This window comes from Orcinus orca, chromosome 10 (genome assembly GCF_937001465.1).
Source record: "Orcinus orca chromosome 10, mOrcOrc1.1, whole genome shotgun sequence".
NCBI lineage: Eukaryota > Metazoa > Chordata > Mammalia > Artiodactyla > Delphinidae > Orcinus > Orcinus orca.
In genome coordinates this window covers 66,420,595-66,442,927 of record NC_064568.1, presented here as the reverse complement: position 1 = coordinate 66,442,927, position 22,333 = coordinate 66,420,595, and the positions used below count along the sequence as shown (strand labels likewise).

Here is a 22,333-nt window from a genome sequence, read left to right as displayed (position 1 = left end):
GTTCACTAAATAAGACAAGTCACAACAGACACAATCACAATGCAAAGTGACAAATGCAATAAAAAGAAGGCAGAGAGAGTGACTAACTCCATCCCAGTGGAGCCACCATCTGAGAGGATTCATGAAGGGTAAAGGAATTCTCGACCAAGGGGACAGCATGTGCAAGGGTGCTGTACTCGGTTAACAGCGAGTTTGCGGGGGCTGGAACATGATAGCCGTGATGGGGAGGGAGGAGGGAGAGCCAGGAGGTGCCACGGGAAAGGTCAGCTGGGGTCAGGTGGCTTGGCTGGCTGTTTGAACTTTACTCCGCATGACTGGGAAGCCAACAAAGGTTTTAAAACAGCAGTGACCACATCGGGTTGGGCATTTGTGGAAGATGATACTACTCTCTCCTGAGTGCTCCTGGGTTGTTGTTCCAGGCCTTTATACCAGGTGGTGTGTTCCCTGCTTTACAATTTCATCTTTGCCATCCTTGTGACACATAGGACCTTTGGTCATCACCTTCGTGATGGTAAAGGAAATGGCAGCCTAGGGAAGCAAACTACTTTTTAAAAGAATTGGAGAAACCAATTCTAAAAATCACAAGGTAGAGTGCCAAGGATGTCTAAGACAGTTTTGAAAAACTACAAGGAAAAACACAGGACTACAGGGAAGTCCTGTGTTCTATCAGTATCAAGACTTTAAAGATAAAGTAACTGAAGCAATGTGATAAATGGGAATAGCTAGATAGAGAAGTGAATTAGGAAACTGAATAGAACAGGGGACCGAGAAACAGACCTATGCGTATGTGGGAATATGGTAAGAGCCAGAGGAGACATGCACCCCAGGGAGGAAAGGATTGGTCCTTCAGTAAATGGTGTTGGAACAATTGGCTAGACAAATAAAAATAAATAAATTTAGATCCCTACCTCACACCATACAATGAAAATAAACTTGCAAATGTGTAAAATGAGTCATCAAGCTTTTAGAAGAAAATACAGAGGTTAAGTAATACATCCAAGATCCCACAGGTAATAAATGGAAGAACTGTAGTCAAACCCAGGGGGTCTGACTCCAGAACCTGCCTTCTCACCCACTTAGTAGTACTCTCTCCTGGTCACTTCAGAGTGCAAGATGGACCAGAGCAAGCAGAAACTGAAATCAGGGAGGTGGTGAATGAATTTGCATCTGGTCCCCAAACACCTGACATGAAGGGTTGCTGAGGAGGCAGAGGGAGAGAATTCCTCATGTCCTCATGTAATCACCATCACTCAGCCAACAGGTTGGGCACTGCTGAGGTGCCAGCACACTGCCAGGTGTCTGTGAGGGAGATCATCAGGAACTCCACGAATAGGTATTGAGAGTGTATGGGTAGCCATGACACTTAAGTAGGTGTGAAGAGGATAAAAATAAGGGAACAGTGGTGAATCATTATGTGGTTAGGCCTGGAAGGATTCTAGGGATCATCTAATCCTCTCATTTTACAGATTGGGAAATAGGCACAGTGAGAAGGGACTTTTCACCAGTATTCGAGTTTGGAACCCTGAGCAAAGAATACATATCTCTGGCCATGCTGTTAATAGGCAGCTCTTCTGGCTCTGTGGACATGAAAGTATATCTTTTAATGGTTATCCCATTCTTGGCCACCAAACTCTATCTAAGCCGGTGCCAAGTCTAAACCCACGTCCATCACTTCATCACTCACTCACCATTATTTACTTGGTATTTCTTGTCCCCATCTCCTCCCCCTGCAGCCCCCCTACAGAATCCCAATCCTGAATTCACCCCTCCTATGCAAGAGCTGAGCCTGCCCAGAGAAAACCATGTCCTGTGGGGTCACTACGGGTTTATGCGTCCCCTCTAGTGGGCCTCCAGTGCCGCCCATCAATGGCTACTGACTGGCACACTGACAAATCCAAAGGCCACTTATCTTCTCCCTGACTTCACTGACCCCTCCCTGCCACCTGCCCCCACCACCACCACAGTGTCCTGGCTACACTTCTGGTTCTCCTCCTACCCATAGCTTTCAGAGTAAAGTTCTAATACCCTAGAGTAGTACCCAATATCTTTTGTGATTTGGCCCCTGCCCACCTCTGCAGACTCATTTCTTGCCACCCACCTTGCCCTTCTTTTTCCCTGGCCTCATAGAACATTTTGCAGTTCTTCAAAGGTACCATGTACCATTGCACTGCTTCACAATTCACATGTGCTGTGCTATTCTTTGAGAAAGATGTCCAAGATTCTCTCCCCTAGGAGGAGCTTAGTGACTCCTGTGCATGCCCCCATTCTGAAGGCCGGGAAATATCTCTGTTCTTTGCATCCAGCTGAGTGGTTCAGAGCAGGTACCTAGGAAATGCAGGTTGGAAGAAGCAAAGAGCCATGGCATTTGGGGATGTCCACAGCACAAAGAATGTCTGCCTAGTGTCACTCTGTTCTCTCAACAACACACACACACACACACACACACACACACACACACACACACACACACACACACACACACACACACACACACACACACACACACACACACACACACACACACACACACACACACACACACATTCACTTTCCCCCAGACCTGGAAGCAAGAACAGGTGGAGGTGCGGGTAGTTAAGGGTGATATTCAACCAGCGTGGTGCCCACCAACAAATCAGAACAAACACCCTATTGAAGCCTGTCCTCTGAGACCCCTTCCCCAGCTTCCTCTTCTTGCCTGGAACTTGGGAGTTAGAGGGAAAGCGGGGAGGAAACCCCCAGTTCCTGCTACTCCGCTTACCTCTCAGCCCAGGATCCTGTGAACTTTCCCAGGTGGAGGGCAGGAGCTAAATGGAAGGCTGGTCACTTTCAGCACAGCCTGTGTCTGAAACAGGCAAGGAAAGCCAAGTTAGGATTCAGACTGGAGAAGGGAGGGGTGGTTATGGGGATTTGCAGTTTGGGGGGTGGAGTCGAGGGAAATTTGTTTTACTTGGAGGGAACTTGATCTGAGGAAATTGAGTGGACCGATTACAACAGCTAATATTTGACTGTGCTTTCCAGTTTACCAAGTACTTTCCCATCAGTTCAGACAATTCCTTGAACACTTACTGCCTGTACAAGGCTAAGGGCTAAGGGCCAGGACACTGACCTTCACATCTACCCTGAGAGGCAGGTACTTTGATCCCCAGCTCACTGTCGATGGAGCTGGAGCCTGGAGGAGACTGAAGGACAAGGGAAAGTAGATTGGGTGTGGGTAAGATTTAGAAGGTGAAGGAAAGCTGCGGGGAAGCAAATACCTTGAAGTCAGGCCTCTGGTGCTGTCAGGGGCTGGCCAGTAGGGACCCCGAAGTGGAGGGAGCCCCAAACCTCCACTCCTCAGGCTGCCAGTGATGTCACAACGGCAGGTGCGGGAACTGTGGGGTCCCTCTCCACCTCAACCCCACTGATCTTTATCCCGGAATGGGGTGAGGGCTGGCTCCACTAGGCAGCGTCTCAGAAGCTCGTTTTCCACTCCTTCCGGGGCAGCCCTCTGCTCCGCCCTCCAGAAAGAGGCCAATGGGCTTCTGGAAGGTGGAGAAGAACAGCGGAAGTAAAGGTATGGAGGTGGGAAAATGGGATGCATGCAGAAAACCAGGTAACTGCACAAAAATAAATGAGCCAATGTAAGAAAGAGCCAGGAAGAAAATACCCTCTGAAAGTGGGATTATGAGTCATTTAATTTTCTTCTTTGTGACTTTGTATATTTTCCAACTCTTGGTAGTAATTTGTTTTTGCAATCAAAAACAATCAGATTGTTTTGTAATCCCTTACATTTATGGAGCATGTTATTATTTACCTAATGCTTAAGCCCATAAATTTTTTTTTGGCCACGTCATGCACAGCTTGCAGGATCTTAGTTCCCCGACCAGGGATTGAACCCAGCCCTTGGTAGTGAAAGCGCGGAGTCCTAACCACTGGATCTCCAGAGAATCCCCCATAAATGTAATTTCTTTCAATCAACAATAATCTTATTTATGAGGTGGGCATTATTAGTTACGTTTTGGAGTCAGGGACTCAGGTTCCAAGGTGTTGAGTGACTTAGTTGGAGCCACAAGGATAGCCAGTAGTGCGGGCAGGGCACTTTGGGCCAGCCTGGCAAGGTTGAGCCTGGGCAATGTGATGGTGGCCAACAAGATTCTGCTACAGTCTTGGTTCCTTTTTCTTGGTATGTCTCCCCCTTCCCAATCCCTGGGCCTTGGCCTATTGACTCACCTGTCATTAACTCCATTAACTCATTTATAAAATAAATATGCATTGATCCATATTTATTGAGTCATTCTTTACTCATCATATTTTTAAAAACTGTATTAAGGGGCTTCCCTGGTGGTGCAGTGGTTAAGCATCTGCCTGCCAATGCAGGGGACACGGGTTTGAGCCCTGGTCCAGGAAGATCTCACATGCTGCAGAGCAGCTAAGCCCGTGCGCCACAAATACTGAGCCTGTGCTCTAGAGTCCGTGAGCCACAACTACTGAGCCCACGTGCCACAGCTTCTGAAGCCCGCGTGCCTAGAGCCTGTGCTCTGCAACAAGAGAAGCCACTGCAACGAGAAGCCTGCATACTGCAACGAAGAGTAGCCCCCCACTCACCGCAACTAGAGAAAGCCCGCATGCAGCAATGAAGACACAATTCAGCCAAAAATAAATTAATAAAAATAAATTAATTTTAAAAAACTGTATTGAGCTACAATTAACATAAGCTGCACACATTTAGAGTGTACAATTTAATACATCTTGACATATGTGTTCAAATGAAACTATCATAACCAAGGTAATAGACCTATCCCTCACCCCCAAAAGTTCCTTTGTGCCTCTTTGTGACCCCTCTCACCTGACCCTCACACATCCTTCTTCAAGTAAACACTAATCTGCTTTCTGTCACTGTAGTTTAGTCTGCATTTTCTAGAGTTTCATATAATAGAATCATACATTAGAATTTGTATATATTGCAAGGTATGGATTCAAGGTGATAATTTTTGCATCTAGATAACCAGTTGTTCCAGTACCATTTCCTAAAAAGTCTATCCTATTCTTAGTTTGTTGTGGTTTTGGTTTTTTGTTTTCTTTTGTTTTGGCCACGCCGTGTGGCATGTGGGATCTTAGTCCCCCAACCAGGGATCGAAACCATGTTCCCTGCACTGGGAGCACGGATTCTTTTTTTTTTTTTTTAAATCATGAAAATGTCATTTAATGCAAGTTTCTATCAATATATACCTCCCATGCTTGATTTCCTAATAGTGTATTTTTTTTTAATAAATTTATTTAGGCTGTGTTGGGTCTCCATTTCTGTGTGAGGGCTTTCTCTAGTTGCGGCGAGTGGGGGCCACTCTTCATCGCGGTGCGCGGGCCTCTCATTGTCGCGGCCTCTCCTGTTGCGGAGCACAAGCTGCAGACGCACAGGCCCAGTAGCTGTGGCTCACGGGCCCAGTTGCTCCCCGGCATGTAGGATCTTCCCAGACCAGGGCTCGAACCCGTGTCCCCTGCATTGGCAGGCAGATTCTGAACCATTGCGCCACCAGGGAAGCCCTATAGTGTATTTTTGTTTGTTTTATGAATGTTTGAAGATGTATTTATCTTCATTCTTTTTTTTAATCATGAAAATATCATTTAATTCAAGTTTCTATCAATATGTACCTGCCATGCTTGATTTCCTAATAGTGTATTTTTGTTTGTTTTTTGAATGTTTGAAGATGTCTTTATTTTATCTTTTTTTTTTTTACATCTTTATTGGAGTATAATTGCTTTACAATGGTGTGTTAGTTTCTGCTTTATAACAAAGTGAATCAGCTAGACATATACATATGTTCCCATATCTCTTTCCCCCTGTGTCTCCCTCCCTCCCCCACTCCCTATACCACCCCTCTAGGTGGTCACAAAGCACCGAGCTGGTCTCCCTGTGCTATGTGACTGCTTCCCACTAGCTATCGGTTCTACATTTGGTAGTGTATATATGTCCATGCCACTCTCTCACTTTGTCCCAGCTTACCCTTCCCACTCCCTGTGTCCTCAAGTCCATTCTCTAGGTCTACGTCTTTATTCCTGTCCTGCCCCTAGGTTCTTCAGAACCTTTTTTTTTTTTTTTACATTCCATATATATGTGTTAGCATATGGTATTTGTTTTTCTCTTTCTGACTTACTTCACTCTTCACTCTAGGTCCATCCACCTCACTACAAATAACTCAATTTCATTTCTTTTTATGGCTTAGTAATATTGCATTGTATATATGTGCCACATCTTCTTTATCCATTCATCTGTCGATGGACACTTAGGTTGCGTCCATCTCCTGGCTATTGTAAATAGAGCTGCAATGAACATTGTGGTACATTACCTTTTTGAATTATGGTTTACTCAGGGTATATGCCCAGTAGTGGGATTGCTGGGTCGTATGGTAGTTCTATTTTTAGTTTTATAAGGAACCTCCATACTGTTTTCCATAGTGGCTGTATCAATTTACATTCCCACCAACAGTGCAAGAGGGTTCCCCTTTCTCCACACCCTCTCCAGAATTTATTGTTTGTAGATTTTTTGATGATGGCCATTCTGACTGGTGGGAGGTGATACCTCATTGTAGTTTTGATTTGCATTTCTCTAATGATTAGTGATGTTGAGCATTCCTTCATGTGTTTGTTGGCAATCTGTATATCTTCTTTAGAGAAATGTCTATTTGGGTCTTCTGCCCATTTTTGGATTGAGTTGTTTGTTTTTTTGATATTGAGCTGCTTGTAAATTTTGGAGATTAATCCTTTGTCTGTTGCTTCATTTGCAAATATTTTCTCCCATTCTGGGGGTTGTCTTTTCATATTGTTTATGTTTTCCTTTGCTGTGCAAAAGATTTTAAGTTTCATTAGGTCCCATTTGTTTATTTTTGTTTTTATTTCCATTTCTCTAGGAGGTGGGTCAGAAAGGATCTTGTTGTGATTTATGTCATAGAGTGATCTGCCTATGTTTTCCTCTAAGAGTTTTATAGTGTCTGGCCTTACTTTTAGGTCTTTAATCCATTTTGAGTTTATTTTTGTGTATGGTGTTAGGGAGTGTTCTAATTTCATTCTTTTACATGTAGCTGTCCAGTTTTCCCAGCACCACTTATTGAAGGGGCTGTCTTTTCTCCACTGTATATTCTTGCCTCCTTTATCAAAAATAAGGTGACCATATGTGCATGGGTTTATCTGGGCTTTTTATCCTGTTCCATTGATCTATATTTCTGTTTTTGTGCCAGTACCATACTGTCTTGATTACTGTAGCTTTGTGGTCTAGTCTGAATTCCGGGAGCCTGATTCCTCCAGCTCCGTTTTTCTTTCTCAAGGTTGCTTTGGCTCTTCGGGGTCTTTTGTGTTTCCATACAAATTGTGAAATTCTTTGTTCTAGTTCTATGAAAAATGCCATTGGTAGTTTGATAGAGATTGCACTGAATCTGTAGATTGCTTTGGGTAATACAGTCATTTTCACAATGTTGATTCTTCCAATCCAAAAACATGGTATATCTTTCCATCTGTTTGTATCATCTTTCATTTCTTTCATCAGTGTCTTATAGTTTTCTGCATACAGGTCTTTTGTCTCCTTAGGTAGGTTTATTCCTAGGTATTTTATTCTTTTTGTTGCAATGGTAAATGGGAGTGTTTCCTTAATTTCTCTTTCAGATTTTTCATCATTAGTGTATAGGAATGCAAGAGATTTCTGTGCATTAATTTTGTATCCTGCTACTTTACCAAATTCATTGATTAGCTCTAGTAGTTTTCTCGTAGCATCTTTAGGATTCTTTATGTATAGTATCATGTCATCTGCAAACAGTGACAGCTTTACTTCTTCTTTTCCCATTTGGATTCCTTTTATTTCTTTTTCTTCTCTGATTGCTGTGGCTAAAACTTCCAAAACTATGTTGAATAATAGTGGTGAGAGTGGACAATCTTGTCTTGTTCCTGATTTTAGAGGTAACGGTTTCAGTTTTTCACCATTGAGAACGATGTTGACTGAGGGTTTGTCATATATGGCCTTTATCATGTTGAGGTAAGTTCCCTCTATGCCTACTTTCTGGAGGGTTTTTATCATAAATCGCTGTTGAATTTTGTCAAAAGCTTTTTCTGCATCTATTGAGATGATGATGTGGTTTTTCTCCTTCAATTTGTTAATATGGTCTATCACATTGATTGATTTGCGTATATTGAAGAATCCTTGCATTCCTGGGATAAACCCCACTTGATCATGGTGTATGATTCTTTTAATGTGCTGTTGGATTCTGTTAGTATTTTGTTGAGGATTTTTGCATCTATGTTCATTAGTGATATTAGCCTGTAGTTTTCTTTCTTTGTGACATCTTTGTCTGGTTTCGGTATCAGGGTGATGGTGGCCTCGTAGAATGAGTTTGGTAGTGTTCTTCCCTCTGCTATATTTTGGAAGAGTTTGAGAAGGATGGGTGTTAGCTCTTCTCTAAATGTTTGATAGAATTCACCTGTGAAGCCATCTGGTCCTGGGCTTTTGTTTGTTGGAAGATTTTTAATCACAGTCTCAATTTCAGTGCTTGTGCTTGGTCTGTTTATATTTTCTATTTCTTCCTTGTTCAGTCTTGGAAGGTTGTGCTTTTCTAAGAATTTGTCCATTTCTTCTAGGTTGTCCATTTTATTGGCATATAGTTTCTTGTAGTAATCTCTCATGATCCTTTGTATTTCTGCAGTATCAGTTGTTACTTCTCTTTTTTCATTTATAATTATATAGATTTGAGTCTTCTCCCTTTTTTTCTTGATGAGTCTGGCTAATTGTTTATCAATTTTGTTTATCTTCTCAAAGAACCAGCTTTTAGTTTTATTGATCTTTGCTATTTTTTTCCTTCATTTATTTCTGATCTTATCTTTATGATTTCTTTCCTTCTGCTAACTTTGGGGGTTTTTTTGTTCTTCTTTCTCTAATTGCTTTAGGTGTAAGGTTAGGTTATTTATTTGAGATGTTTCTTGTTTCTTGAGGTAGGATTGTATTGCTGTAAATTCCCCTCTTAGAACTGCTTTTGCTGCATCCCATAGGTTTTGGGTCATCGTGTTTTCATTGTCATTTGTTTCTAGGTATTTTTTGATTTCCTCTTTGATTTCTTCAGTGATCTCTTGGTTATTTAGTAGTGTATTGTTTAGCCTCCATGTGTTTGTATTTTTTTACAGATTTTTTTCCTGTAATTGATATCTAGTCTGATGGCATTGTGGTCGGAAAAGATACTTGATATGATTTCAATTTTCTTAAATTTACCAAGGCTTGATTTGTGACCCAATATATGATCTATCCTGGAGAATGTTCCATGAGCACTTGAGAAGAAAGTGTATTCTGTTGTTTTTGGATGAATGTCCTGTAAATATCAATTAAGTCCATCTTGTTTAATGTATCATTTAAAGCTTGTGTTTCCTTATTTATTTTCATTTTGGATGATCTGTCCATTGGTGAACGTGGGGTGTTAAAGTCCCCTACTATGATTGTGTTACTGTCAATTTCCCCTTTTCTTGCTGTTAGCATTTGCCTTATGTATTGAGGTGCTCCTATGTTGGGTGCATAAATATTTACAATTGTTATATCTTCTTCTTGGATTGATCCCTTGATCATTATGTAGTGTCCTTCTTTGTCTCTTGTAATAATCTTTATTTTAAAGTCTATCTTGTCTGATATGAGAATTGCTACTCCAGCTTTCTTTTGATTTACATTTGCATGGAATATCTTTTTCCATCCCCTCACTTTTAGTCTGTATGTGTCCCTAGGTCTGAAGTGGGTCTCTTGTAGACAGCATATATATGGGTCTTGTTTTTGTATCCATTCAGCCAGTCTGTGTCTTTTGTTTGGAGCATTTAATCCATTTACATTTAAGGTAGTTATCGATATGTATGTTCCTATTACCATTTTCTTAATTGTTTTGGGTTTGTTATTTTAGGTCTCTTCCTTCTCTTGTGTTTCCTGCCTAGAGAAGTTCCTTTAGCATTTGTTGTAAAGTTGATTTGGTGGTGCTGAATTCACTTAGATTTTGCTTGTCTGTAAAGTTTTGAATTTCTCTGTCGAATCTGAATGAGATCCTTGCTGGGTAGAGTAATCTTGGTTGTAGGTTTTTCCCTTTCATCACTTTAAATATGTCCTGCCACACCCTTCTGGCTGCAGAATTTGTGCTGAAAGATCAGCTGTTAGCCTTATAGGGATTCCCTTGTATGTTATTTGTTGTTTTTCCCTTGCTGCTTTTAATATTTTTTCTTTGTATTTAAGTTTTGATAGTTTGATTAATATGTGTCTTGGTGTGTTTCTCCTTGGATTTATCCTGTATGGGACTCTCTGTGCTTCCTGTACTTGATTATTTCCTTTCCCATATTAGGAAAGTTTTCAACTGTAATCTCGTCAAATATTTTCTCAGCCCCTTTCTTTTTCTCTTCTTCTTCTGGGACCCCTATAATTTGAATGTTGGTGTGTTTAATGTTGTCCCAGAGGTCTCTGAGACTATCCTCAATTCTTTTCATTCTTTTTTATTTGTTCTGCTCTTTGGCAGTTATTTCTACTGTTTTCTCTTCCAGGTCACTTATCTGTTCTTCTGCCTCAGTTATTCTGCTATTGATTCCTTCTAGAGAATTTTAAATTTCATTTATTGTGTTGTTCATCATTGTTTGTTTGCTCTTTAATTCTTCTAGGTACTTGTTAAACATTTCTTGTATTTTCTCCATTCCATTTCTAAGATTTTGGATCATCTTTACTATCATTACTCTGAATTCTTTTTCAGGTAGACTGCCTATTTCCTCTTCATTTGTTTGGTCTGGTGGGTTTTTACCTTGCTTCTTCATCTGCTGTGTGTTTCTCTGTCTCCTCATTTTGCTTAACTTACTGTGTTTGGGGTCTCCTTTTTGCAGGATTCAGGTTCGTAGTTCCCGTTATTTTTGGTTTCTGCCCCTAGTGGCTAACGTTGGTTCAGTAGGTTGTGTAGGCTTCCTGGTGGAGTGGACTGTTGCGCGTTCTGGTGGATGAGGCTGGATCTTGTCTTTCTGGTGGGCAGGACCACGTCCAGTAGTGTGTTTTGGGGTGTCTGTGACCTTATTATGATTTTAGACAGCCTCTCTGCTAATGTGTGGGGTTCTGTTCCTGTCTTGCTAGTTTTTTGGCATAGGGTCTCCAGCAGTGTAGCTTGCTGGTCGTTGAGTGGAGTTGGGTTTTAGTGATGAGATGGAGATCTCTGGGAGAGATTTTGCCATTTGATATTACATGGAGCCATGAGGTCTCTGGGGGACCAATGTCCTGAACTCTGGGAGCACGGATTCTTAACCACTGTGCCACCAGGGAAGCCCTCAGCTGTGTTTTTATCATGAAAGGATGTTGAATTTTTATCAGATGCTTTTCTGCATCTATTGAGTTATGTGGTTGTTTTCCTTTGTCCTGTTAGGGCTGTATGACATTGATTTTCCTATAGTTGAAACACCCCTTCCATTCCTAGGGTAAATCCCATTTGGTCATTGTGTATAATCCTTTTTCATGTGCTATTGGATTTGGTCTGCTAGTATATTATTGAAGATTTTTGTCTATGTTTATAAGGAATATTGATCTATACTTTTCTTATGGAATCTTTCTCTGGCTTTGGTATCAGGATAAAGTTGGCCTCAAGGAATGTGTTAGAAAGTGTTCCCCTCCTCTAATTTTTGGTAGAGTTGATGTTAGGATTGATGAATTGGATTGATGTTAATTCTTCTTTAAATGTTTGGTAGAATTGGCCAGTGAAGACATCTAGTCCTGACTTTTCTTTCTTGGGAGGTTATTGATTCCTGATGTAATCTTCTTGCTTATTACAGGTCTGTTGAGAACTTCTATTTCCTCTTGAATAAGTTTTAATAATTTGCATGTCTTTAGGAATTTGTTGATTCATCCAGATTATCTTGTTTGCATATAATAGTTCATAGTGTTCTCTTATAATCCTTTTAATTTCTGTTTTCATTTCCGGTTTTAGTTATTTTCATCTTCCATTTTTTTAGTCAGTCTAACTAAAGTTTTGCTATCTTTTCAAAGAACCAACTTTTGATTTTGTTGATTCTATTGTTCCCCCCCATTTAATTTATTTGTGCTCTATATTATTTCCTTCCTTCCTTTAGTTTGCCCTACTTTTTCTAGTTCCTTAGGGTTTTTTTTTTTTAAGCTACTGAACTATTTTATTTTTCTTTATTTTTTTGGCTACATCGGGTCTTAGTTGAAGCATGCATGATCTTTGTTGAGGCATGTGGGATCTTTTTGTTGTGGCATGCAGGCTTCTCTCTAATTGTGGCATGTGGGATCTCTCTCTAGTTGCAGCGTGCAGGCTCCAGGGTGCATGGGCTCTGTAGTTTACCACATGTGGGCCCTCTCACTGAGGCACACGAGGTCAGTAGTTGTGGCACACAGGCTTAGTTGCCCAGTGGCATGTGGGATCTTACTTCCCTGATCAGGGATCAAACCCATGTCCCCTGCACTGGAAGGTGGATTATTTACCACTGGACCACCAGGGAAGTCCCTCTAATTCCTTAAGGTTTAAAGTTTGGTTGTTTATCTGAGATCTTCTATTAATGTAGGCATTTACAACTGTAAATTTCCCACTGAGTACTGCTTTTACTATATCCCATAAGTTTTTGGTATGTCTCAAAGTATTTTCTATTTCCCTAGTGGTCTTCTTTAATCCACTGTTTTTTTAAGAGTGTGTTGTTTACTTTCTGCATATTTGCTAATTTTCCAGTTTTCCTTCTGCTACTGATTTCTAGATTAATTCCATTGTGGTCAGGGAAGATGCTTTGTATGATTTTAATCCTTTTTAATTTATTGAGAGTTCTTTTATTACCTTACATTTATATTAATAAGAGATATTGATCTGTAGTTTCCTTTTGTGTGTTTGTCTGGCTTTGGTATGAGGGCAATGCTGAGTTAGAATGAGTTAGGAAGTGTTCCTTTTCTTTCAATTTTTTGGAAGAATTTGAGAAACATTGGTATTAATTCTCCTTTAGATTTTTGGTAGAATTAATCAGTGAAGCCATCTGGTCCTGGTCTTTTCTTTGTTAGGAGGTTTTAAAATGTATTAAAATTTGTTTTGTGGCCTAACATATGATCTGTCCTGGAGAATACGCCATGTGTACTTGAGAACAATGTATATTCTTTAGGACGAGTGTTCTTTATGTCTTTTAGGTCTAGTTGGTTTATAGTGTTTTTCAAGTACTCTATTTCCTTATTGATCTTCTGTATAGGATATTCTTTCCATTATTGAAAGTAAGGTATTGAAGTCTCCAACTATTAGTGTAGAACTGTCAATTTGTCCCTTCAGTTTTGTCAATATTTGCTTCATATATCTTGGGACTGTGTTGTTTGGTGCATATATAATTGTCATAACTTCTTCATGATTTTCCCTTTTTATCAATATAAAATGTCCTCCTTTGTCTCTTGTAAGAGTTTTTGACTTAAAATCTATTTTGTCCAATATTAATATAGCCACCCTAGTCTCTTTTGGTTATTCTTTACATAGAATATCTTTTCCATCCTTTCACTTTCAACTTATTTGTGTCTTTGGGTCTAAAGTGAGTCTCTTGCCAGCAGCATATACTTGGATTGGATCTCTCTCTCTCTCTCTTTTTTTTTTTTTTAACATTTTAAACTGTTTCTAAGTGTACAGTTCAGTGGCATTAAATACACTGTTATGCAAGCATTACTACCATCCATCTCCAAAAAGTTTTTCATCTTCTCAAGCTGAAACCCCGTACCCATTAAACAATAGCTCTTTATTCCCTCCCACCCAGCCCCCCCACCCCAGCCCCTGGCAACTACCATTCTACTTTTTATCTATATGAATTTGACTACTCTAGGTACCTCATATAAGTGAAATCATACCTTATTTGTTCTTTCGTGGCTGGTTTCTTTCACTTAGCATAATGTCTTCAAGGTTCATCCATGTTGTAGGTGTGTCAATATCCCATTGTACATATGTACCATATTTTGTTTATCCACTTACCTGTCGATGGGCACTTGGGTTGCTTCCACATTTTGACTATTGTGGAGAATGATGCTATGTACTTGAGTATACAGATATCTGTCTGAATCCCTGCTTTCCATTCTTTGCAGTATATACCCAAAAGTGTAATTGCTGGATCATATGGTAATTCTATTTTCAATTTTTTGAGGAACCACCATACTGTTTTCTGTAGTGGCTGCACCATTTTATTCACACCAGCAGTACACAAGAGTTCTTTTTTCTCTACATCCTCACCAACATTTGTTATTTTCTGTTTTGTTTTGTTTTAAATAATAGCCATCCTAATGGATATGAAGTGGTATCTCATTGTAGTATGATTTGCATTTCCCTAATAAGTAGTGATGTTGAGCATCTTTTCATGTACTTATTTGGCCATTTGCATGTCTTCTCTGGAGAAATTTTTTTTCAAATCCTGTTAGATCATTTTAAAATCCATTCTGCCTTTTTTTGTGATAGAATATACATAAAATTTACCATTTTAATCATTTTGAAATATACAAATCAGTGGCATTAAATACATTCATAATATTGTGCACCTATCACCAATCTCTGTCTTTTAATTGGTGAGTTTAATCCATTTACATTTAAAGTGATTACTGATATTGAAGGACTTACTTCTGCTATAGTACTGTTTTCTGTGTGTGATATCTTTTTCGTTCCTTAATCCTTCCAGTACTGACTTCTTTTGTGTTTGATTTTTCTCCTAGTATGTACCATTTTGATTTCCTCTTCATTTCCTTTTCTATATATTTCCTACTTGTTTTTGTAGTGGTTACCATGGAGATTACAATTAACATCCTAAGATTAACAGTTGATTTATCATCAGAAACCCCAAAGGCTAGAAACCAGTAGAATGATATATTTAAAGAACTGACAGGAAAACACAAACAAAAACCTGTCAACCAGTAATTCTATATCCAGAAAAATTGTCCTTCACAATTAAGGAGAAGTTCAGACATTCCCCGATTAACAAAAACTAACAGCATTTGTTTAGTAGACCTGCCCTACAAGAAATGCTACAGGGAGTCATTCAGACTGAAACAAAAAGGCACTAGATAAAAGTTCACTGATAAAGGTAAGTATAAGGTAAATATAAAAGCCAGTATTATTGTATTCTGGGTATGTAACTCTTTTCTGATTCTTACATGGTTTAAAAGACAGATGCATAAAACAATAATTATAAATCTATGTTAATACGCATGCAATATATAAAGATGTATTTGTAACAATACCAACTTCAAGGGGGACATAGAATTGAATAGGAGGAATTAATGTATGCTATTGAAGCTTAAATTGAAGCTTAAATTGAAGCTATAAATTTAACCTAGATTCCTATACATTTATCTATTTCTTAGGTGAGCTTTGGTAATTTGTGTCTTTCCATCTATTCTTCATTTCAACTAAGTTATTGAATTTATTGGCAAAAAGTTGTTCCTAATATTCCCTTATTATTCTTTTATTATCTGTAGAAACTGTTGTGATCTTACCTCTTTCATTCCTAATATTGGTGATTTGTATTTTCTTTTTTCCTGATCAGTCTGGCTACAGGTTTATCAATTTTGTTGATCTTCTCAAGAAGCAGCTTATGGTTTCATTGATTTTCTGTTTTCTATTACATGGATTTCAGCATTGATCTTTGTTATTTTCTTCTGTACACTTTGGTTTCAGGTGGAAGCTGAGGTCGTTGACATATCTTTCTTTTTTTAAATAGATATTTAGTGCTATAGATTTCTCTAACAGAGATGTCCCACAAATTCTGATACACTGCATTTGCATTTTCATTCAGTTCAAAATAATTCCTAATTGATCCAGAGGTGTGTTATTCATTTTCCAAATAGCTGGGAATTTTCCAAGGATCTTTTTGTTATTGATTTCTAATATAATTCCACTGTGATCAGAACACACACTTCGTTATGACTTGAATCCTTTTTGATTTATTGAGACTTGTTTTATGGCCCATAATATGATCTGTCTTGATAAATCTTCTGTGTACACTTAAGAATATGTATTCTGCTAGTGTTAGGTGGAGGATTCTATAAAGGTCAAGTTGGTTGATAGTGTTGTTCTAGTTTACTACATCCTGGCTGATTATTTGCTTGTTTCATCTATTATTCAGAGGGTAGTACTGAAATCTCTGACTAAAACTGTGATTGTTTTTTCTTGGAGCTCTATCCATTTTTGTGTCATATATTTTGAAGCTTGCTTATTGGGCACATGAACATTTAGAATTGTTATGTCCTCAATTAATCAACCCCTTTGTCATTACAAACTGAACTTTTTTTCATCTCTGGTAATATTCTCTGCTCTGAAATCAACTTTGCCTGATTTTATTATAGCCTTCCCAGCTTTCTTTTGACAAGCATAAACATGGTGTATCTTTTCCCATCTTTTTGCTTTTACCCTATTGGAGTCTTTATATTCAGAGTACATTTCTTGTGGGCAACATGTAATTGTGTCTTACTATTTTATCCATTCTGATAATCTCTGCCTTTTAATTGGGTTATTTTATTATTATTATTATTTTGGCCATGCTGTGCAGCATGCAGGATCTTAGTTCCCCGACCAGGGATCAAACCCGTGTCCCCTGCAATGAAAGGATGGAGTCTTAATCACCGGACTGCCAGGGAAGTCCCTTAATTGGGTTGTTTAGACCATTTACTTTTTTTTTTTTTTTTTTTTTTTTGCGGTACGCGGGCCTCTCACTGTTGTGGCCTCTCCCGTTGCGGAGCACAGGCTCCGGACGCGCAGGCTCAGCGGCCATGGCTCACGGGCCCAGCCGCTCCGCGGCATGTGGGATCTTCCCGGACCGGGACACGAACCCGTGTCCCCTGCATCGGCAGGCGGGCTCTCAACCGCTGCGCCACCAGGGAAGCCCGACCATTTACTTTTAATGTGATTATTGATATATTTAGGTTTCAGTTTATCATCTTATTTGTTTTCTGGTTGTCTCATCTCTTCTTTGTTACCCTTTTTCTCCCTTATTTTGGATTACTTCAGAGTTTTTAATTCTATTTTATCTCTTTTGTTGACTTACATAAAATAACTTTGTTATTTTAAGGTTTACATTATGTGGATTTAACTTATAACAGTTCATCTCATCACAGGAACAAACCAGGCCTCAAATGCAGTCCCAGAGTGGCTGCCAGAACACAGCTGTCCAAGGAAGAGGGGCCCGCCCATCATCCCATTCTGCCTTACCCTTGGTGATCACACCAAGGGCCTTGGGAAGTCATTACACCACTCAGGGCCTCAGCTTACTCACTGTAAACTGAGGTCGTCCCAGCTGCCCTGCCTACCTTGGAATGGTGTTCTGTCCTAGGAGTAAAGGACACACTGGCCTAGCTAATGCAATCACTAGGCCTGCTCCAAGGACCACTAGACCCTCTAGATATGTGGTTGGAAGTCCTGAGGATGGGAACAACAGTTGGGTGTGTGGTCAGCCAAGGGGGCCTGGGTCTAAAACATACTACTTGATCCCTACTTCCTTGTAAGGTGAGGGAGGCCCTGCCTGGGGAGGTGCCTCCTTCCTCTGCCCTCAGGTCTAATAGAAGACTCTTATGGGTGGTCTCCCTACTCTCCAGACTCAAAGGCAGAGAATACCAGGAAATCTACCTGGAGCCTTCAGACCCAAGCTTTTCTCTCATTCCTTTCCCTTTATCTGATTCCCCAGTCAGATGGTGGTGTCTGGAGGCAAGAGGCAAGTTCCCACCTGCCCTCTGGTTCCTAATTGGGTCATCTCTGCACCAGACCTGCTCTCATCTAACCACCTCCGGAAGGACTTGAGGAAACTGAGGCCTGACCAGACAAAGTAGCTCAACCACATCCATGCCATTGGCTGTCTCTGGCAAGAATAGGGTGACCCAGGAAATTCCCTGGTGGTCCAGTGGTTAGGACTCCAGGTCCAGTGGCAGGGGGCACGGGTTCGATCCCTGGTGGGGGAACTAAGATCCTGCATGCTGGGCAGCACAGCCAAAAAAAAAAAAAAAAAAAGAATAGGGTGACTCACAGCACCCCTGTATCTCCAGTAGCACTTGAGGACCCAGGAGGGCCTCAACCTAGTTCGGCTGCCACAACCTTTATGTTCTTGGGTGTTTTCTATCGCCTGCCAATCTGGAGTTTTCCCAATTGTGTGTGATTCTGGTGACGGAAAGGTAGGTGTGGTACAAAACTATACACACACAATTCGAGGTAACTAGATTCACATGCAGTTGTAAGAAATAACAGAGATCCCTTGTACACTTTGCTTAGCTTCCCCCAATGCTAACTTTTGCAAAACTATAGTATAACATCACAACCAGGATACTGACATTGGTAAAACCCACTAATCTTATTCAAATTTCCCCAATAAGTGTGTGACATTTTTAATTGTCAGACGACCGAAGCTTCAACTCAAGCTTACCTACTTGTCAAGTTACCTATGACCCAGAGGAACTTCACCTCGCTGCTCCGTCTGTGCCCTGGAAAACCGGAAAGAGGCTAACAGGGAATTTAAAATTCTGGGCATGCTATGTGCTAGGCTCTACCCATGTCATGGTTTAATCCTTACAGCAGCCTGTTTTACCAATATTAAGAGTGAGGCGCAGAGAGGGTGGCTAGGTGGGTGGACCTGAGGTCCAAGGCTGGGCAGGGGCTACCCCAGGCCTGCCTACACACTCTGAGCACTGCACAGAGGGCCAGTCTGCGCCGCTAGGAGGTCTAGAGGGCTCAACAAAGCCCTTGCGGGGCTTTGGAGGCCTTGTGGGGCCTGGGCTAAACGTTAGAGCGTGACTGGGCTCCAACCAGAAGTGCGAGTAAAGCGGACGCCAGGCCTCTCCCTGGAATGTGAGCTCCCAAGCGCGGCCGCATAGCAGGGGTCCGCCCCGGGTTACGCCGGGAAGCCGCGCGCGCCCCTCCCCTCTCCGCCCCTCCCCGCTGCGCAGCCCTCGGCTGACCCCTGCCGTCACAGGGTGGACCCCGCAGCCCAGGCCGTCTCGGCTCGGCGCCGCCAGCACCCCCGGCCTCCGGATTGGCCCCTCCCGAAGCCTCCGGGCCTTCTGCCTGCCGCCATCGGATTGGCTGCACCCTGATACTGTGGCCCCGCCCATTTCCCCGGGTCCTTTGATCACGCGCCTGACGGCTCTTCCGGGGCCCGGGAGCCAACCGAGGGCGTTCCTTTCCGGGCTGCATCGGCGGGAGGTAAGGCTTGGCCGGGTTGGATGGGCTGCAAAGCGCGGGTACAGGTCCACGCCTCGGGGTGTTGGGATGCCAGGAGGCCCGGGCCCCTCTGTGCTCCCCCTAAGTTCCCTTCCCCTGGCCTGAGCCTCCCAGCGCCGTGGGAACTACCTCCCGCTCTCCGTTGCTGGTCCGCATCCTAGGAACGGCCTGTCACCCTCCCTACCTCGGCATGTCCCCTCTACTATGGGACGGGCATGCGACTGGGTAAGCCCGGAGCCTCCACGGGTAGCGGGACGGGTAGTTCATACCTTGCCCTCCGATAGAAGCCCAGGAGAACCGGGGTCAAGGACCTGGGTGTATCTGCGTGCAGCCACCCGTGGACAGTCTCCTTGCATCTGTCATGGGAGCTGACCCTCTCCACTTCCTTCTGTCATTCCAGGCCAGGAGGGGAGGGACCCGGGCGGAGCCCCGAGTGGGGACCAGGGGGCGGTGACATCACCTCGCAGATGCAGTCCAGCCCTGCCCACTTGTGTCCACCCTGGCACATGAGACCGATGGGGGAGACGGTGCCCAGACTATGCCTGGCGTGACTCCAGGGACAAAGAGGGCATAGGACCTATATAGACCGAAGTGTGGGCACTGGACCCGGGCCGAGATGGTCTCCTTCAGATGCTCCCACCTCACCCCTAGGCTGCAATGCAGGACCCTCATGTTTTAACCTAATATCCCCATTTTGCTCCACTGGATAGCTGCTGGCAGTCCAGTACCCCAGGAGGCTGGGGCAGGAGCTGGGAACCTACATCTAACCTCTCCTCAGGAATTGATATCTGCAAATGTTTGGCCAGCACCTGAGCTGAGCCCCCCCCCCCCCCCCCGATGTGGGGATAGGAGCTGGGCAGGACTCAGGCCCTGGTCTGGGCCTCCCTTTGGTGCCGTTTACACCCAGGACTTGCTGAGAGTCCCTGGAGGGTTAAACCCAGCACACTGACCTGGAAGATCCCTCTTCCCAGTGCCTGACCTAAGTTTTCATATATTACTAGCTCTTGGGGAGGAATCCGGAGCCTGAGTGGAATTGACAACCTCCTTCCTCCTCCCCAGGGAGCCCAGTGGAGGCGCCCTCCCGAGGCAGTACTACTGCCCATGCTGACTACCCAGCCCTCTGGCTGCCGATGTCATGAGTAACACCACAGTGCCCAATGCCCCACAGGCCAGCAGCGACTCCATGGTGGGCTATGTGTTGGGGCCCTTCTTCCTCATCACCCTGGTCGGGGTGGTGGTGGCCGTGGTAAGGAACCCCCCACATACATACATACCTACCCACACCTTTGCGAAGGCAGGGCTGGGTGGGCCTGGTCCAGCCTGCACACAGCATCTCAGCTGTCCTGCTGTTACGGGAGAGGAGGGTGTGGAGGTAAACCCCTGTCACTTGTGGGCCATCCTGGGCTCAGCGGCCTCCACAGTGCTGTGTCTCTGTTACAGGTAATGTATGTCCAGAAGAAAAAGCGGTGAGTGTCCCTGCCCCCCCGCACCACCTCCCCCGAATTGTGCTTAAAGTTCTTCCCACAGGATCTGAGATCCCTGCATACATGTAAGATGCTCCTCAGCCATTCAGACACAAACCTGAAATTCCCTGCACTCCCGTTAGGTTTTCCTGCCCAGACATGTCTCGTTAGAGCTCTAGTGTGCCCCTGCCAGGGGGAGTAGAGACAGGGCAGTCAGGTGTCTGAAGAAGGGGAGTGGGTCCCCTGGGCTGAGCCCCCTCCCATGCTACCCAGGGTGGACCGGCTTCGCCATCACCTGCTCCCTGTGTACAGCTACGACCCTGCTGAGGAGCTGCACGAGGCTGAGCAGGAGCTCCTCTCTGACGTGGGAGACCCCAAGGTGAGCACTCTGGGGACAGCGAGAATCAGCAGAGGTGGGCCTGCTCTATTGATACCCCTGAAGACAGAGCCTGGTTCTGCTCTCAGCCTTCCCCATGTGGGCCGTGGCTAGTGGGGTGCCTCCTCCCAAGTTGTGCTGTGGACTGTGCCCTGTGGTGCGGGTCTCCTCCCCTACAGGTGGTCCATGGCTGGCAGAGTGGCTACCAGCACAAGCGGATGCCCTTGCTGGATGTCAAGACATGACTTGAGCCCCCTGCCCTGCTCTTCAGAACCATGGGGTCCTGGAACGTCCAGGGCCCTGCAGCCTGCTGCTTCCCCCAGCTCCCCCTCCCGGGTACTGGGTCTCCATTCCTCCTCCCGTCTCCAGTCCTAAGCCCTGCATAGCAGTCAGCCCCCACTGTCACCTCACTCCCTGCTAGGCCTTCAGTCCTTTGTGGGCTGAGCCTACCAGCCACTCCCAGGAGCTAATGGGAATTTTTCCTTCTGGGGTGGAAGGGTGGCTGGGAGACAGGGTGGAGCTTTGCCCTTCCACAGGCACCACCTTTCTCTAGCCCTCCCTGACTTGGCTTTGGAGCTGTTCCCATGGTGACAGGGCCTAATGTATAATATTCGGTATATATATTTTGTAAATAAAACGTTTTGTGGCTAGGGGTGTAGTTGACTTCTTCAAGAGGGGCTTAAGTTACCTTCCCTGGAGCTGACGCCAATGCTTTTTCTTCTTCCTCCCCCACCCACTAGAGCCTTGGTTTCCACCCTTCCCTATTCCAGGCACCCATCACAGAAAGAGTCCAGAAAAGGATATTTTTTTATTCAAGTAACTGCAAATAGGAAACCAGAGGGGGGGCCCCAGGCTGGGACAAATAATGGCTACCTCCTCCCTGACAGAACAGGGGGAGAAGGTGGCCCCTACACCCGACGGTCAACACAGGCCCCCCTCCTTACTCTGCTGCAGCATCCTAGGGGCAGGGCCCCACCTTCCCTGGGACTGGGGTAGTCGGTAACCCAGCCTGCTTTGCCCCAGGCCCCTTCCCCTAAGAGCATCTTGGAGGAGGGGAATGTGGGCAGAACAGGAGGCAATGAGGATGAACATTTGGCGCTGGTAGCAGCAGCAATGACGGATGTCTAAGAATGAAACATTGAACAAAAAACAACACAACTGTCCAGAGGTAGTTTGTGAACAGAGGAAAGATGGAACCAGAACCTTGGGGGTTGGGGAGGAGCAGAAGGATGGGAGTGGGCAAGGCTAGCTCCTTGTTATTAGTGCCCCGAGTGAGGGAAGGAAGGGGAAACCGAGGTCTAGAGTGGAAGCAGACAGGGACAGGGAGTGGC

The 22,333-nt window shown here is 43.6% G+C and overlaps 1 protein-coding gene and 1 long non-coding RNA gene across 5 annotated transcripts; one reads left to right on the top strand and one right to left on the bottom strand.

Moving 5' to 3' along the window:
* Positions 1 to 1,956: 1,956 nt before the first annotated feature.
* LOC117200627 (uncharacterized) lies at positions 1,957 to 19,556 on the bottom strand. Its single transcript, XR_007469910.1, has 4 exons — positions 19,433 to 19,556; positions 3,107 to 3,521; positions 2,759 to 2,842; positions 1,957 to 2,325 (listed from the first exon to the last, which is right to left on the bottom strand). It is a non-coding gene; the product is annotated as an uncharacterized LOC117200627 (long non-coding RNA).
* Positions 19,021 to 21,652, top strand: SMIM29 (small integral membrane protein 29). Of its 4 annotated transcripts, XM_033424213.2 has the most exons (5): positions 19,023 to 19,145; positions 20,223 to 20,409; positions 20,604 to 20,629; positions 20,900 to 21,005; positions 21,182 to 21,652. In XM_033424213.2, exons 2-5 carry the CDS (start codon positions 20,299 to 20,301, stop codon positions 21,245 to 21,247), a joined length of 309 nt encoding a protein of 102 aa, XP_033280104.1. In that variant the 5' UTR covers positions 19,023 to 19,145; positions 20,223 to 20,298; the 3' UTR covers positions 21,248 to 21,652. The 4 variants fall into 4 exon arrangements, with proteins under 4 accessions (XP_049549713.1, XP_033280104.1, XP_049549715.1 ...); XM_049693756.1 differs by lacking the exon at positions 21,182 to 21,652 and having other exon boundaries at positions 19,021 to 19,145; positions 20,900 to 21,175; XM_049693758.1 differs by lacking the exon at positions 20,604 to 20,629 and having other exon boundaries at positions 19,074 to 19,388.
* Positions 21,653 to 22,333: the final 681 nt, after the last annotated feature.